At 39.1% G+C, this 16,574-nt stretch overlaps 2 protein-coding genes across 3 annotated transcripts in view; one reads left to right on the forward strand and one right to left on the reverse strand.

Annotated features, from left to right (window-relative positions):
* RASA1 (RAS p21 protein activator 1) overlaps positions 1-3,670 on the forward strand; it is a 63,397-nt gene extending 59,727 nt beyond the window's left edge. Inside the window, exons 24-25 of the mRNA XM_035563173.2 lie at positions 651-785; positions 2,804-3,670. Coding sequence (XP_035419066.1) covers positions 651-785; positions 2,804-2,887 — 219 coding nt within the window. The 3' untranslated portion in view covers positions 2,888-3,670. The remainder of the gene's footprint in view (positions 1-650; positions 786-2,803) is intronic.
* Positions 3,671-5,087: 1,417 nt separating this feature from the next.
* CCNH (cyclin H) lies at positions 5,088-15,922 on the reverse strand. 2 transcript variants are annotated; one of them, XM_050716236.1, is made up of 10 exons: positions 15,731-15,750; positions 15,494-15,616; positions 14,493-14,566; positions 14,204-14,277; positions 13,721-13,931; positions 13,290-13,453; positions 11,285-11,355; positions 9,466-9,577; positions 8,853-8,913; positions 5,088-5,278 (listed from the first exon to the last, which is right to left on the reverse strand). In XM_050716236.1, the coding sequence occupies exons 3-10, from the start codon at positions 14,553-14,555 to the stop codon at positions 5,240-5,242; spliced, it is 795 nt and encodes a 264-aa protein (XP_050572193.1). In that variant the 5' UTR covers positions 14,556-14,566; positions 15,494-15,616; positions 15,731-15,750; the 3' UTR covers positions 5,088-5,239. The 2 variants fall into 2 exon arrangements, with proteins under 2 accessions (XP_050572193.1, XP_035419067.1); XM_035563174.2 differs by lacking the exon at positions 14,493-14,566 and having other exon boundaries at positions 15,731-15,922.
* Between the last annotated feature and the right edge of the window lie 652 nt (positions 15,923-16,574).

Consider the following 16,574-nt stretch of genomic DNA (forward strand, 5'->3'; position numbering starts at 1 on the left):
GAATTAGAAATCTTGGCCAAAAAAGTCTTTAAAAATATATTCTGAAATGAAAAAATCCTATGTATAATTTCATATAGCTTTGACCAGACATTGAAATTATGTTTTAAAAAATAGATTTCAGCCCACATTCCCCAGAATATCCCAAATGTGTTGTACATACTGTAGTTTGAAATGGAACAATTGCTTTATTATATTTAAACTCTTACTGTTTTGCGTATGGTAGCTGTAACAGAAGTTAGGAGCTCATGTATGTGTGTATTTATCCCAAGAATTTGTATTAAAAATGAAGATAAAAGAAAAATGAGCCTAGCTTCCTCAGTTGATTCTTTAAAGTGACCTAAAAGACATCTCAGAATATTTTTATAAGATACAGAAACGAGTATTTTCGTGTGGCATCCAGGTAGGTCACCTCTTCTGGCTGAACTGCAATTTCTGTATATGATGATGATGCATCAGTTTTCTTGAAATGAGAAATTTTATACAAGGTCTCTGAAAACCATTGTCCTGAAAATAATGGATTAATCTGTTTTAATCACAGTATTGTTTTTTATAAGTAGTTTAATGAGTTACTTAGAGCTGTAACTTTAGCTGTACAGGGTTTACCTGGGTACTCACTGTCCGTAAATCTGCTCTCATCATTTTTGTTCAAGAATGTTCCTGAGCTTCCAGACACTACAGAGCACTCTAGAACTGACCTATCCCGTGATCTGGCAGCCTTGCACGAGATTTGTGTGGCACATTCAGATGAACTTCGGACACTCAGTAATGAGCGAGGTGTAATGCAGGTAAACTACAAAGATTAACCATCAAATCACAGGTGCAGATAGTATGTCTTGAGTTAATCTATCACGCCAGGATTCTTTTAAGTATTTCTGGCTAGCATTATGTTTGATTAAAAAAACTTAAAATGTGCATATCACAAGAAGGCTGTTAGTTGTAAATACTTAGTCCATAGTAGCAAGATTTGTACAATAAAACCAAGATTTTTCAGGTTTAGAGAGTAAGATTTTAGTTTCTAGAGGAAGCCTCAATCTGTGAAACTACTGACAGTTTCTCTTGGTCAGTATTTTAAGGATCTGTTTTTTTTCGGCTGAACTAAATTTACTTCCCCTAGCTTTCTATTGCTATCTTATTTCTGCTTCCTAATTTTGTAGTACATTTATAAACAAACATGGCAAGCTTTTCTAGCAAACCCACTGTAAGTGATTAGTTTGTTCCAGCTGTTAAGCAGCCAACTGTAAATGATTACTCCATTCTATTAAACTTCCAAATGGCTTTATAAAAACTTAAAAAGGAACAACTTCAAATTACTTAACGCGTTACCTCGAAGTTCTATAGAAGTAATATACCTCCTTTTGGTCTGCTAATAATAGCGAACCTCAAGAAGGAATTAAACTTACTGCACAGTAACATTTCTGTGTATTGTGCTGTGCAGGCAATAGCGATTTGAGTAAGCTACCATTTGATGCTACTGCTTCCAGGGCAGGGACAGTTGCACTTAAAAAACCTTTTATTAGCAACAGTCTTTCTTAAATTTGATTAGTATCAGCTGAAACCATTGATACATGTTCAGTGAAACCAGTAGGGGACTCCCACAGAGGATTTTCTGAGTTGTTTTTTGTTTCGTTTAGATTTTGGTTATTGAGGCTTACCCTTGGTTGTTTTGGTTGTGGGGCTTTCTGGGGGAGTTGCTTTTGTTTTGGAATGACTCACTTTCAAAGAGGTTAAGTTTTGGATATTTATTGATAGTTAATTTTACTGTTTTCAAATACCTCTCATAATCACTTTTATTATTCTATTTATAAGGCCTTAACTTAATCCCAGGTAGACCATAAATCTGTATGGCAGGTCCTTTGGCAGCAGAAGAGCAAGTGCCCGTTTACTTGAATAATGCTTATTTCAGCACTATTTTTTTTCCAAACTAGAGCTGCCAAGAACTTCTATGATGATTTAATAGAACAAGGAAATACATTTGTATTTAACTCACTTAACTTTGGAAGAAAAAAGCTCAAGGAATTGAAAATAAAATAGGTGTTTTTTAGTACAGCACCTGAAATCTAATCCATCTTAATAACAGCAATCTACCTCTTCATTGGCATGAGAGAAAAAAGGCACGTTTGAGTTCATAATTGAGTCATTGTGGCTGATAGTCATGACAAAAAACACAAGCAGTGGCCAGACTGGCAAGGCAGGACAGAAGCTTTCAGTATTAAATACGTGCGCTCGAACAAATGGGTTATGGTTTTCTTCTCTCTTCAAAAAAAAAAAAAAAAAAAGAGTGCATCTTTAGAAAAACCTGATACAGATAATGATGAGGGATGTGATTCTGTTTCCTTGATATACTTAACTTCGTATGTCACAGGAGAGATTCTCAGCATAGGTTTCTAAGGACAAAATTCTCTTGTATTTTTTTCACCTTTTCTTCCTAATTATGCCCTAGTAGTTCAGGATCACCTATTTTAATTAGAACTGTACTTCCATAATGACAAAAATGATTGAACTCCCAACCGTGTGTTAGCAGTATACTTTCTTAGCCTACCTGTGCTAAAGAAGCAAGAAACAAGAAGATCCATGGGTGCAGCAGCAAATTTCACAATGTTGTTTTAGAGTTCCCTTTTCAAGTAGTGTCCTACTGACCAGGAAATCAGAGCTGTTGTGTCGTGTTCCCCTCCCTCTTTTCTTTATAGTCTAAACTACATAACTGTAAGTCTGCTAGAGTAATGTTGAAAATGTATCTCAAGTAAAACTTCTTTGTTTTTTACTAGTTGCTAACCTATGGTTGTACTGACTCTTTTTTCCACAGCATGTTCTTAAGAAGCTGTTGGCTATTACAGAACTCCTTCAGCAAAAACAAAATCAGTATTCAGTGTCCAACAACATCAGGTAGCAGCCCTCTACCTGAATTCTGCATGGATCCAGCATGCCCAACATGGCAATTCACACCAGTATCACTTTCTTCTTGCTCTTGCCAAAAATAGCACACCCTGTCACATTCCCAGTAATGTGTGAACTATGCAAAAAGAAAAACAAAGATTCTGTTGGTGAATGATTGTACCAGCAGCTTTTTAAGCTATCTGTGCAGGACATTTGCACTTTTTTCCATGTGGAAACAGTTTTCACAACCTCTGAGCCTTGGTGTACAGTTCACCTTCCACAAAGAAAATGCTGTGACTGTGTCTTGAACTTTAAAATTATTTTCAGCACCTCTAATTGCCAAAGTTTTGCTGTCTTGTTGGAAAGGAATTATCAACTGACAAAGAAAGAAATGTGTTGTTTTGACAGCTACATATAACTGGATAACATTTCTTACTGTAATTTCTGACTGGTTACAATAATTATGACTTCTGACTGTTTCATCCACTTTAACTTGTATTTACAGTTTTCAGAATCTGATGTTATGGTAGGAACAATCTTTACTGTACACTTTTATACCATGCTGTTTCTCTTGCTGGAATCATGTTGAAAGAGAATATGCAGAATGGGTATTGTCAGCTTTATTTTTTGATGTGTCACTGATTCAGTCTGAATAGTTCTTCCATCAAGGACTGTATATCCAGATAAATCACAATGCTTTTGTAAAATGTTTACAACAGTAAATAATTTGAATTAAGTAAATTTATTGATCATTGTATCAGACATGCATGCATTCATTAAACCATTTTATAAAATAGGTATTGGTTGGTCTTTTGTGTACTGTAAGTCTACCATGAATCTTATTTTTATACATGGAAAGTTAAGTTTTTAAAATAAAAAGTTAAGTTTTTAAAATAAATCAAGCTACAGCTCAACATTATGGAAACTTGCTAACTTTGGTTGCTGTGGAGATTTTTTCCTGAATGATGTCCTTTGAAGTGTTCGTGCAGTGTCACTTCGGTTTTAAGCATAAGTCCCCAGAATAGCATTACCATGTCTAAATGCAGTCTAACAGACCGAAGCTAAGAGGTTGAATAAGAAGGAGAGGGGAGGGAAAAAAACTTAATTTGTGCTGCTCTCTCATGAGCCAAGGAAATGGCTGTTAACAGTATCAGAATTTTAACTTAAAATATGCAGTTGATTTGGGGGGGGGGGGAGGTTCTGCATCCCCATTCATGACAATTCTTAGGAGTGATCTGGTAAAGAATGAAAGGATGCTGAGATTCACTGGCAAGATGTATGAGATTCCACATAAATAAGTCTTGTGCGACATGAACAGAGCTGTTACAACATCATGCAGTATCTCTTGTCTATTCGACTGCATTTTGCATTTACTTTCACTCTAATTTGTATGGACTTTATCTTTGGGTCTTTGATGTACTCTAGTACATCCTTCCTTACATGTCTTTAGGCTTGCCATTGCACTCCAGTTGGGCCAGTTATTTCTGGAAGGTAGGTGCCCAGTGCTGAACCTTCTGCTGTAAAAAGAGCTCTCAAGTGCCACAAGTAATATATTTATATTATACTAGTAAGGGAACTTAGTAGGTAGAACCGATGCTCTTAATACAGCCTAGTAAAAGTTCCTAAAGCTGCATTTTAGGAGAACGTATACTAAAGTTGCGTGTGTTCTAAAACAATGTATGAAAAGGAAATACAGCTTGCCCTACATTTAGAAGCTGTGTAAGTAGTTAGGTAGATTTTAAATTGTTCTCCTCTGATGCCCTCGGGTAGGTTTATCACAGCCACTAATCTGAAATCATGCCTGCAGGAACAGGAAATACAGTAACAAGTAAGTCACAAAGTTGTGAATATTACTTTCCATACTGTAAAGCGGTTGCTGCAGCCTCTCAGTACATTTGAGAAACTCGTCTCAAATATAGAAAATGTTAGGGGCAAGGTTATATTCTTTCAACAGTGTCAGTGACAAACTTGGGAAGAGGGCATGCATGTTTTGCTCTAAAGCACTTAAAAGGATCTATTATCAGATTTGCTTTCTGCTTATATTTAAACACTTTGCTAAATACCAGGTTTGACTTCAGCTACTGCCATGCTGCAACGCATTTCTTAACATCACTTTGTCACGCTTCTGTGCCTGACAGATTTCTCTAAGTGAGCATTTCTTACTGACATTTGACCTTAAATGAATGAGGGTTTTATAACAGAGCTACAATTAATTAAAATTGAACAGTATAAAATGCTTTATTGCAAAGATATTAAATAGCAACAGAACAAATACCTCATGCTACAGGCTTCATAAACCTTTGGCAGACAGGTTTACACATCACAGGACAGTGGATACTGCAGTGGTGGGATTCCATCCTCAGGGTTACATCAAATCCACAAGCTCATCATCCGTCCATTCTTCCTAAGGGAAGGAAAAAAGCAATGCCTTCAGCAGCACGGCCGGAGGGTAAGCTTTGCAGGAACATGGACCAGCTGGTACTGCTGCACATGGTATCAGGCTAACATCCTTTACATAGATAGGCCAGCTGAAGAGAGTTCAAGTAATACAAATAACTTCACTTTGATCTCTTAGACAGTGCCTACTATCAGTAAAAGATGTAAACAGTAACTTTAAGAAGTGATTTTAAAACTTAGTTTGTCTGTCCACCTTAACTTGAAATCCATGTATTTCTGCCAGGACTGGTGGAAGAAAATACACAAGCCAGGGACTGTTCTACTTCTGACAACCAGTAAGAATGTCAGTCAACATGTAAAAGCTGAATACAAATTCATGCAAGTCCTACACAGAAGCACATTCATTAGGCTCCCTCCCAGATTGTCATGATGTGCTTGACCTACGACTATAGATAACAGTTGGTGAAAAAGATGAAAGGATATTTTATTTCCTGACAACTCCCAATGATCTCAGATTTCTGCTCAAACTTCCCATGGTGCTAAGTGTGAGAACAGTTTAAGATGTTTCCCTTATTTTATTGTAAGACTCCATTTAAACTGTGATTCCTGAGTTCATTAAAACTATTGTCACTTTCCCTTTACACCCACCCACTGTGCTATCTTCTGCAGGGATGCTGAAACCAGAGATAACTCAGTCACATAAACACATCAGAGGAAAGATTTTGCTAGTGCTGCCTTATCCCAGAAAACACAACTAAAAGCCTCAAGAGATAGACCCCAACTTGTTTCTGTAAGCATGCTCTAATGCTTATCAAAGAAGGAGAAAAACAAAAACCCTTAGATTTTTTATGACCAGGATTTAGCACATAACAGCACCGTTACATGAACAGACTAACAGACTACAGACTAAGAAATATGTTAACTAGTGGTGACTAAGCCGTTTAACGTTAAAGCTAGTTAACCATTCCCAGCCTCAGAGTCACAAAGGTCATTTCAGCAGCCCATTTTCACCGCCTGTTTGAGGTTTAGCTCATCCTTGTTTATTACAAGCACCTTTTCAGAGATCTCCATGGGAGCTCATATGGCAGCCTTTTACTAATAACTTGCCCTCTTTATGGCTTCATTACTTTTGCAGTTGAGTCATCAGCGGTCAATCAGTAGCCTGTGTATTTCTTCTGTCATTGCAAATTGATGGGATAACCGTACCACTCATGGCTTCAGTATTGGTATTAACTTCAGTTACAAACTAATAATTGAGGGGAAAAAATCTTTATGGAATGTGCATTTGTCTATTATAGCCTAATTGCTTACAGCTATAAACACAATATCAGCTGGCTGCACATTACTGAAACCTCAAGATTTGAAAAGTGTGCACATACAAGAGACTTTGAAAAGATTACTTTTTCCTTTGTGTCCTGGCTATTTCAAGTATGTGCCTGCACGTGGTAATTACTCGCAAATGAAAAAGTACAAACCCTTGGCAGTTCAGATACATCAGTATTTAAACTTTCAAGAGCTGTTAGGGTTGTTTAAGAAGGGATCATGAAATGCTGCACACTATGCCAATTTATCCAATCAAGTATATTCATTTGGAAAAAGTACTGTAAATATAAATTACTCCAGAAGAAACCCCACAAATCAGAACTGCCTCAAAACACAGGTAATCAGCATAACTAAAGTAAGCTAAAGTAAGATCCCTTCAAATTAAACTGGGGAGTAAGTGGGGATTAAGTCTTCACAGCTTATTTGGAACTATTTTGTAAGTCACTTTGCAAGAATGTGAAAAAGTCATGAAAATGACAATTTAACAGAGTTGCCAGTTACTGTATGTTCCTTAAAGACTATCAGCTAGTGGACATAAAGTTTTACAGCATTAAAGAGTTACCATAAAATGTGCTTGAGGTTCCACATTTCACTGGTCAAGTAAGGTAAAACTATATGATCTTTAAGGGCCCTTCTAACTGAAGCCATTCTACGATTTTACGGTTTTACCATAGTAAGATTGTTTTTCATGTTGGTGCTGTAATGACTAACTAGAATCCACTGTGATAATTTATGTAATTCACAGAATCACAGAATGGTTGAGGCTGGCAGGGCCCTCAGGAGCTCATCTGGTCCCACCCCTGCTCCAGCAGGGCCACCCAGAGCAGGGTGCCCAGGCCTGTGTCCAGGTGATTTTTGGAGATCCCCCAGGAGGAGACCCCACAGCCTCTGGGCAGCCTGTGCCAGTGCTCAGCCACACGCACAGCACAGAAGTGCTGCCTGGTGCTCAGGGGGAACCTCCTTGCTCCAGTTTGTGCCCACTGCCTTCAGTCCTGGCAATGTCTTCACAGCACCCTCCCTTCAGGTATTTATGGACACTGATGAGATCCCCCTGAGCCTCCCCTTCTCCAGGCCGAGCAGTCCCAGCTCTCTCAGCCTCTCCTCCTGTCCCTTGATCATCTCGGTGTCCCCTTGTTGGGCTTCTTCCAGCATGTCCTCGCGTAATGGTGGGCCCTGAGCTGGGCACACGACTCCAGGTACAGGCAGTCCCACGAGTGCTGCAGACTGGAGGGGAAGAATCACCTCTCCTGACCTGCTGGTGATACTTTGTCTACTGCAGCCAAGAATACTGTTAGCTTTCTTTGCACAGAGGGCACGCTGCCAACCCAATTCAACTAGTCTTGCTATTAAAAAAAAAAAAATACACAAAAAACCCCCCTGCATTTTATGGTAAGATTGACAGATCACTCTCTGTATGTACAAGGTCTTCAGTATCAATAAAAGTTCCATTAAAAAGGGTTCCTTACAAAGCTATTCCTCCACCTGAATGTAGCAGTACTATCTACAATTTCCAGACAATATTACAACTGAAAGTTATGAAAGGTGTTCAGATTAGATCCTGAAGGATTACTCTACTCCTGTTTTCATTTGTTAAGTTACCGTCCCCACCATATTTATACTTGGGCTCACAACCTGAGGTACAAGCTACTCATCTGCACTGTTTGCAATTCTTGTTAGCAAACCAGCTACTTCCGCCTTGTTCAAGAAGCGAAAGTAAATGAAAACGAACAATTTCACAAACACTGGCCGGCTGAAAAACACTACCTAAAGCTTATGTGGATATGCCAGCCTGATGCATTTTTCATCATATTCCTTTCGCCGAATCCTGAGCAGTGAATTTCTACCTATACAGTTAGGATTTCAGTTCCTGGCCTTCTAAAACCAGGACTTTCATCACGGTATTCCAAGTCAGTTTAACAGCTGTTTTCCCTCAGTGATATCACAGAGTTTCAGACAGTGGAGTTGAAGTACTAAGCTTCATGTGGTACTATAGTTTGTCAAGAGACTTCCGAAAGCACAAGGAAGAGCAGGAAGGATGGTCTGCACGTTCTTCCCACTCCCCACAGAAAATATGAGTATTTAAAAACACTCCCAAATGCAGGTCTGTAGTAACTCTAGCTCATTGTTAAAAATGAGTTGAAAAACACTCTGAGCAATATGTGGAAGAATATCAGAGGCAGAAGTTTGTCAGTGGCTGTGTCATTTTCATCAACCGTTAAGAGTGGAAAAACAAGTATTTGTACCATACATTTACCAACCTCATCCATTTTAGGCTTTTTTGCGTTATAGTCACCATCTTCACAACCTTTCCTCTTCTTCCTAACCACCATCCAGAAAAAAAGTAGGTTTAGTTATTTTTTTCCAGACTCAGTCTCCTTATTTGACTACAGTATTTAAGATTATATCATGAGAAAACGTGTCATATAAAAAGCACTGAGTCCCAACTGACAGCTTACTACAAGTTCACAATACGTACTAAATTGAAAGGGCAGAAAGAATTAGCAAGTCCTTCACCACTCACACAATTCTTAAGAAAGCATTAACCCTTTACACAATTTGCTTTAATCACATTTTTTGAAGCCCATGAGTCTCATGAGATGAGATCAAGTGGTTAGATTTAGAAGCCACTCAGGATTCCACTTCCATGTTACAAAATAACCATTGTTGGGGCCTGCTGTACAAATCAGCATAGAGAAACAACATCTAGGTGTTACAGAAGAACTGGGTGAACTTGAGAACCAAGACTTCGAACAGACACCTTTATGTTTGCATTGACATGTTTTCATTTTCATTCACTCACAGATCAGTCAGTGTTTCCATAGCATTAAAAAAGATTGAAATTTAACAAATTACAGAGTAGTATCTACTTACAGGTTGGTATTAAGTGAAAACTCCGGACTGTGACACTTCTCTAATTTCTGTTTTAGAGCAGCAACCTCTTCAGGCCTTGGCAGTTCATATTTCTTTATAAGATTTTTCATGCCTACAGTGGCAACAACACAGCTCTAAGCAAACTAAGTAATTTCTGCTCCACCCTGTGAATTACACAAGGTCAGTATCAATCAGTAGTATGGCTCCTGTTACTGCTTATCCCTTTTATTTAAGTTTGAGCCAACAGTTCATCTCTTTTCCCTCACATCTCTGCTAGGTTTCGAAAATATCACATCTATTTTCCCAACAGACTTCAAGACACTGCGAGGCAAGTTTTACCAACTTAACAGGATTTTAGTTATGAAGTTTTCTTACTTTTATTTGTCAAACCATTAGATGTTACAAGTTCTGACCTTCTCCAACTCCCAAACCATTTGCTTGCAAAACTTCCCATCGCATGCAGCACACTAACTTTGGAGTATCCAAGATTACATACACGAGGCTTGACTATCATCTTAAAAACAGAGGATTAATTCTAAATAGCATCAATGAACAGCAGAAGTTCAGCACAAAGAACTACACTGAAATAAGTTGCCAGCACCACATTTTTTGGTTTTCATCAAGGCAAATTACAGAGTTCACATTACTCTGCCAGCAACTTTCAAAATAGATGGGTATTTTTTGTATTCAGCATTGTTCCTTGGTCTTAAAAAATTGGTTTCTGTCTTGTATGAATGCAAATTAAATTTACAAGTACCCTACAAGAAAGAAGACCTTCTTTACCACCAATTCTATGCAAAACAAACCATTTACAGATTTAGCACCTCAGCTGCTTCAAAATTTTCTGCCAGCCACATTTATGAAAAGCTGCCTTTAGGGTAATGCTATCTTCCACAAAACTGCAAGTGAATGTGTGATCCCAGAGCTCCTTCTGCATTTCACTAAGAGAAACCTGACGACTAGGTTTGTTAGGATAAGAGAGAGGTAAGAGTACCTCAAACTTTATAAATTCAATTTAAATTGAAATTGTAGACCCTGCTGACTTGTATGATATAATCACCACCGAAGTCTGCTTAGTCAACAGACTGGATTTTTTCTTTTCGATGCTAGCACTCTCCATTTTAAATGCATGCACTAGCTTAGAATATTAAAGAACTGAATGCCTTCTTAAAATTCCATACCTCGACCGTCATTTACTATAACGATCAGCGTACTGTACTCCCCACAGTCACAGCTAAACCATGCTAGCATTCGTGTTTTGTTTTGTTTCTTACATATGTAGTTGTTTTGTACTAGCAAACCTAAACATCTTTTGAAAGACCTTTATAGCTGCAAAGTAAAAGTGAGGTACAAATGCTGGCAGATCACTTATTTAGCTTACAAAAGTCACCCTCTGGCGGTAGAAGTAGTTATGTGCAGCTTTTGTCAGAAGCTGTACTCTCAAGTCATAGTGACTGAAAAGTTACTCATCCAAACTCACACAAAAACGTTAGCTAGTGCCCAAAACAGATTTCTCACTTTTGAATACAAATCAGTTACTAAAAAAAATCAGTACAACATATATCATCCGTAAAGCATCAGGCTCTTTACCATTTTGATTTAATAACAAAGGTAAGTCTGAGTGTTTTCCCCCCCCCCTGCATATACCTAGTCAGTAGTTCATTGTACTGCCAACATTTTACGTACCCTATGCAAGCCCTGAGGTGAAGAAAACCATTGGAAGCACATTTTTCTGCTTAAAACTTTTGTTGTTTGAAAAAACTTTTTTTTTTTCCTCCAGAGAGACAGTTTTTAATATTTTTTTCCAATGTTTACTTACATTTCATGCTATCTAGTAACTTGGCCAAGAATTTTCTGTTTTCTTTCAGCATAAGGCTTTCTGATAAGTAACTGTAAAGAGAAATGAAAGAATAATTTCCTAAAATAAAGTGCCATAATTACTTGTGACAGCTATCATTAGTTAATAAAACACCTATTTCCATCTGCTAAAGTGTTATGATTAGACTTAGTAAGAACACTTTTGTTGCAGAAGTGCTATAAAGTGACAGAAAAGCAAATCCTTCACTTCCAGCATTCTTCTGTTTCTCAGATTCAAAAGTCCTTTTAGTAACAACATAAACACAGCACACCCGAGGAACACCATTACACAGGTATTTATCACATTCCAGTGTTTAAAAAAAAAAGGAACTTAAGATTTAAGTGAATTTAGATGAAAACTTAATCTATTAAACAGAATATTGAACACATGGTACAAGACCTCTGAGTAAGAATATGAAAAGTTTAGAGACTAATCTCACTTTCGGCTTTAGCACTTGCTTTCTCATTTATGCTTCCAAATCTTAAAACAAACAAAAAAAAAAAAAGGAAAAAAAATGCACACACCAGCAGGTTAAAACCACAAGATACATAAGCAACAATCCTTGTCAAGATCTACAGAAAAAAAAAAAAAAAGTTTATCCCTTGCTGGGAAGAAAACTTGCATGTAAAATCCAAGGACTCTTAAAGTGTGATATTATCAGTCTGTGTGAACAGAAAACTTATTTATAAGATAGATATACTCAGCTGTGTCAGTTGCAGCTCACAGTCTGAGGCCCCAGCCACCGTTAATTGCTACAAGCTAGCAGCTGCTCACTTAGTGCCACTGCTCATACAACCTTAAGAGCACTTTGCTGACACTGTAACTGGAGACTAACTAGTAGCCATTATTTGCCAGAGACTGGTTGCTGTTGTTTTTCCTGAAACTGTAACTTCCTGAAGACTGATTTATACACACTGACATCCGGGACCAACAGATTTTCAAGCCTCTGTGTTCTAACCCAGCTCTGTCCTGCCAATGCAGGGACCCCTACTCACAGGCCCTCAAGACCTGTGCTGCAGCTTCTGTCACGTGCAGCAGCTGAAGCTGATGTGAAAGAGTGACTGACAAGGTTGTAGCAACTGTAGGTGCTGATGGGTGACAAAGAATTTGTTTTTTTTATGAGTAGACAAAGCTCACATACCTTGAATCACATGCTACCTACAAACTATTCTAGTTCCTTTTATATCCAAGCTTTCTGAGTTTTGATGTATGGAGTACAGAAAATAAGTTCAGGAATGAGATCGACAAGTTGTAATAAGCACTTGAACACTGGCACACTCTTTTGAGAAGACAGTGAATCCTGAAGAGCATCCTCCCATGCTGCGGAAGATCCTTTAAACAGAATGGCTTTAATAAATTGTCTTTCCACATTGATATCAAAGCCTTTCATGATGCCTTTAGAAACAGAAGTGGATAGGCCACAGAAAAGAAATGGAGTTACTTAAAGAGCACTTTATTAGTAGTACATTTCTGTGCACACTAATGGTTGTACCAACCAAGTGCAGCACTTACTGTTTCTGCACGGCTAGTAGCCATCAGTTCAGAGAAATACTATTTGACTCCAAAATCTTAGGTATCTTAGAAATTCTTAACAATCTTACTTTTTTGTTTCAGTGATTCTTTAGGTGTTTCATACCGTCACTTTCTACTGCACTTCCAGTCTCTTCACTCTGATCTTCACTATCAGTCTGAAAATCCTATTCTGTTCTAATTAGGGCAAAGCTGTCACTTTGGAAGAAGCGAAAAAACATTTCAAAGGAATATAAAAAACAGACACCAACTAAATGCATAGCTCGGGCTTTTCAAAAGTAGAAAAAAAAATCACTACAGCTTTAGTTTTGAAACATACTTAATGCAGCAGACTGTTAACTACCAAGTAAATGCATACTTCTACTAGTCAAGAACATCTACAGTAAAGTTTTATACAAGTAGCAAATAAATCCCTCCAAAGAAATGAAAACACTACCTCTCCATATTAATTCCCGCTCTTGAAGCACTAGATAGGATAGAAGTGAGAGCTATCTGTGAGGGAGTAAAGAGTAGATATGCATCTGTCAGAGCCACTCGATTGAGAAAGTCATCAGCCGTTTTCCTCAACACTTCAGGATTCTCCAGCATTGGATAACGAGTCTAGAAAATAAACAGGAAAGTAAGTAGCTGTTCCTGATCTTCCACTCGTCAGCTCAGAATGCCAAACTCAATAATGTACTGTAAAGCAAAAGAGTAGCTGGCCATTGTATTCAAAATAAATAACGTGTAAAGAGCACAACAAAACTCCTTTCAAACACCTATCATTCTACAATCAACATCATTAAGAGCACACTTAATTTTTCTAACAAGCCATGACATTTGTCTAACATTAGCATATGAAGTATGCAGCACATAAAATGTTATTACCTTCAAATCAATTAGAAATCCCTCAAACGGCCTGTATGGATTGTGCACGATAAGATGGAAGTTCAGCTGCTGAATAAGTAGCAGTTCATATTCCAGTATCTGTTCAAGAGCTTTTTCTTGTCCAAGAGGGCTTTCCCGAAGGTTACCAACAAACTGTGCACTGGACACATTAAATTCATCTACTTTACAGGCCAAAAACGCACATGTTAGCCTTGAGGAGGTTAAAAGGAAAAAAAAAAAAAAAAAATCATATCTGCAGCATCCATGTTTTCATGAGAACTTCTGTGCAGAATTATTTTTTTAATCTTCAAAGTACCATGTTTAGAACACAAACTTTTCCAAGTAGAAACAGAAGGTGACCAGACTAGGTCTTCACATACATTTAATCTTTTATTTTTTTTTTTTTTAAATATCTTAACAAATGCCAAGTATACTTCTAATGTTCTAATCAATACGGTAAGTCAAGGTGTGTTGATAACTCACATTATTATCCGAGGATGATACTCCATCACTGAGTTGTTGAGGTAAAAGCGTTTGAAATACATGCAAGCTGTTCCCTTCATTAAAAAAAAAAGAAAAGGGAGGGAGGGAAAAGTATAGAAGCAAAAATAGATTGAGAAAAATTAAAATAAAATCACACAACAGTAACAAGTGTGAATATATACTACAGGCATGCAGGACACAATACAGGCACAAATGCCATGCCATTAAACATTCCCATATCTAGTACATTTGCGGGTGTAATAAGCTTACAAGATTGTGGTTTGGTTACCTTTTCTGCCATTTCTAGACATACATGTAAGAAGACTGTGCAAAAAGTTGATGGCATCTTCATGAGAATCTGACCTTGACATGAAATTTAAAAGACAGTGAAGGTCAATTTTCCCGCGTGTTTAAAAGTGACACTTCTCTGGGTGTCTGTAAGTACCTCAGCCTGTCAACACTGAATTTCCCACTGATCTGAAACCCACCAGCATGAAATCAGGTATTTCAAACCTGTTACTTGGGAAGTCTGACTCAGCACACTGACTTAAGGCAGCCAATTCTCAAATATAAGGCCAGGTTTCATACAGCATATAGTGGCAGCCTAATGATGCATAGCAAATGCATTTTTAAGCAAGATACTATTTTCGTTACTCACCACAGTGGCCAGAAAGGGAGATGACTGATGGGGATACTTCTGAATGACTAGCTGGCAGAAGGAGCCCAGTTTAAGTCCCTGCTTCAGCTCCCTCCCCCTTAGTGCACTCTTCTGCCTTCAAGGTAAGTCACCTCAGAGGTCCTTTTTTCCAAGCTAGTACAGGTGCCTGAACTAGCACACTTTGCTCAGATGCACACCAGTGCCGGAAAAAAAACTGTGCACCTCAGCTTTGGGACCTCTCCAGCTCCCCCTGCAGCATCGAGGCTGTTTTATTGTCTCACTAACTCACCGAAATCAATTTCAATGAATTGAAACATTTGTATCATGAACTGTATCATTGAAAAGCTCTAGATTTGTTTCTATTCCTTGATGATGGAAGGGGAAAGGAAAATGTTACCCAATGCAAGCATTACAGCCACAGGAAACAAACGAAGCTGAGAAATTACTGTTTTTAAGACTGGTGCACTATCCAGAAAACAAAGGGAGAGAGAAAGCAGCCTGAAACGCGATGTGCAGCACCGGAGAGGCGGAAAATAAAGGGATATTCGTGCTCCCAGGAGTCAGACGAGCAATGCCAAAGCACACGAAACGCGTCGCGGACCACAAAGCACGGGGTCACGGCGCCTGCTTACCACCACCGACCGCGGCATAGCGGGCTTAAAGACGGCGCAGAAATCCAGCAGCCGCTTCTCGTAGTACTTGCAGATCGCCAGCTCCTCGTGGGGCTCCAGCAGGCACGGCTCGCTCGGCGGCACCTGTGAGGGGACACAGCCGGATGGGACAATGGGCTGGGGGGGGGGGGGGGTGCCCCTCTCCCCTCACAGCCCGGGGCCCCGCCGCCACCTTCCCCCCTCCAGCCCGCCCCGCACCTTCCCGTTCGCCGCCACCCTGCTGCGGAACTTGCGGTTGGCCTCGGCGCGGCTCCGAGCCAGCTCCTCCTCGCTGCCGAAGGTCCAGTGCCGCCGCTGCGTGCTGCTGTGGAACATGGCGGCGACAACCAGCCGCCAACCATCACCTTCGCGGCTGGGCCCTTTGGGGCGGGGAGGGAAGATGGCGGCCGCGGGGCGGGGCGGGGCGGGAAGATGGACGTGGGTGAGCTCAGTCAGCGCAAAATGCGCCGACCCGCTGGTGTTCTAGACACGGCCACGGAAAGAAGTGAAATAAAACCTCACAAAAAGTAGTTAAAGTTAACCAGAGGAATATGTGTGGAAAGAGAGAAAACAGGCCATGTTCGGGTGTGTGGCTGCCAACACAGCCTACACCTCTACGATAGTACAAAACTAACCACAGTCGTTAGTCTTTTCCTGGGTCTTTTCACATAATGAAATGTGAACTTTGACAAGGAAGGGAATTGTGGTCTGGGCCAGAGTCAGCATGGCATGAAATACCTGCTGGTACAGGAAACCCTGAAAACGAAGAATCTCTTTTTTCTTGTGATAATGTAGCAAGAGGACTTGCTGCCCTGCCTCTTGCAGTGGTCAGCCTTACATTTACATTTTTTGTTACAGTAATGCATAGCTATAAAATGCAAATTCCTGTTTTTTCTCAAGCTTCTCAAAAAATTGTGAAGTGCGCTGACATCAAAAAATAAACTCTCCTTGTTCCAATGCATTTCACTGTTTTGTTTTCATCCATGTACCTATAAAACCATATAATCCATCAATATCAAATAATAATACATTCAGGGAAAACAAAACAAACAAACAAACAAAA

The sequence above is a fragment of the Cygnus atratus genome, chromosome Z (genome assembly GCF_013377495.2).
Source record: "Cygnus atratus isolate AKBS03 ecotype Queensland, Australia chromosome Z, CAtr_DNAZoo_HiC_assembly, whole genome shotgun sequence".
NCBI lineage: Eukaryota > Metazoa > Chordata > Aves > Anseriformes > Anatidae > Cygnus > Cygnus atratus.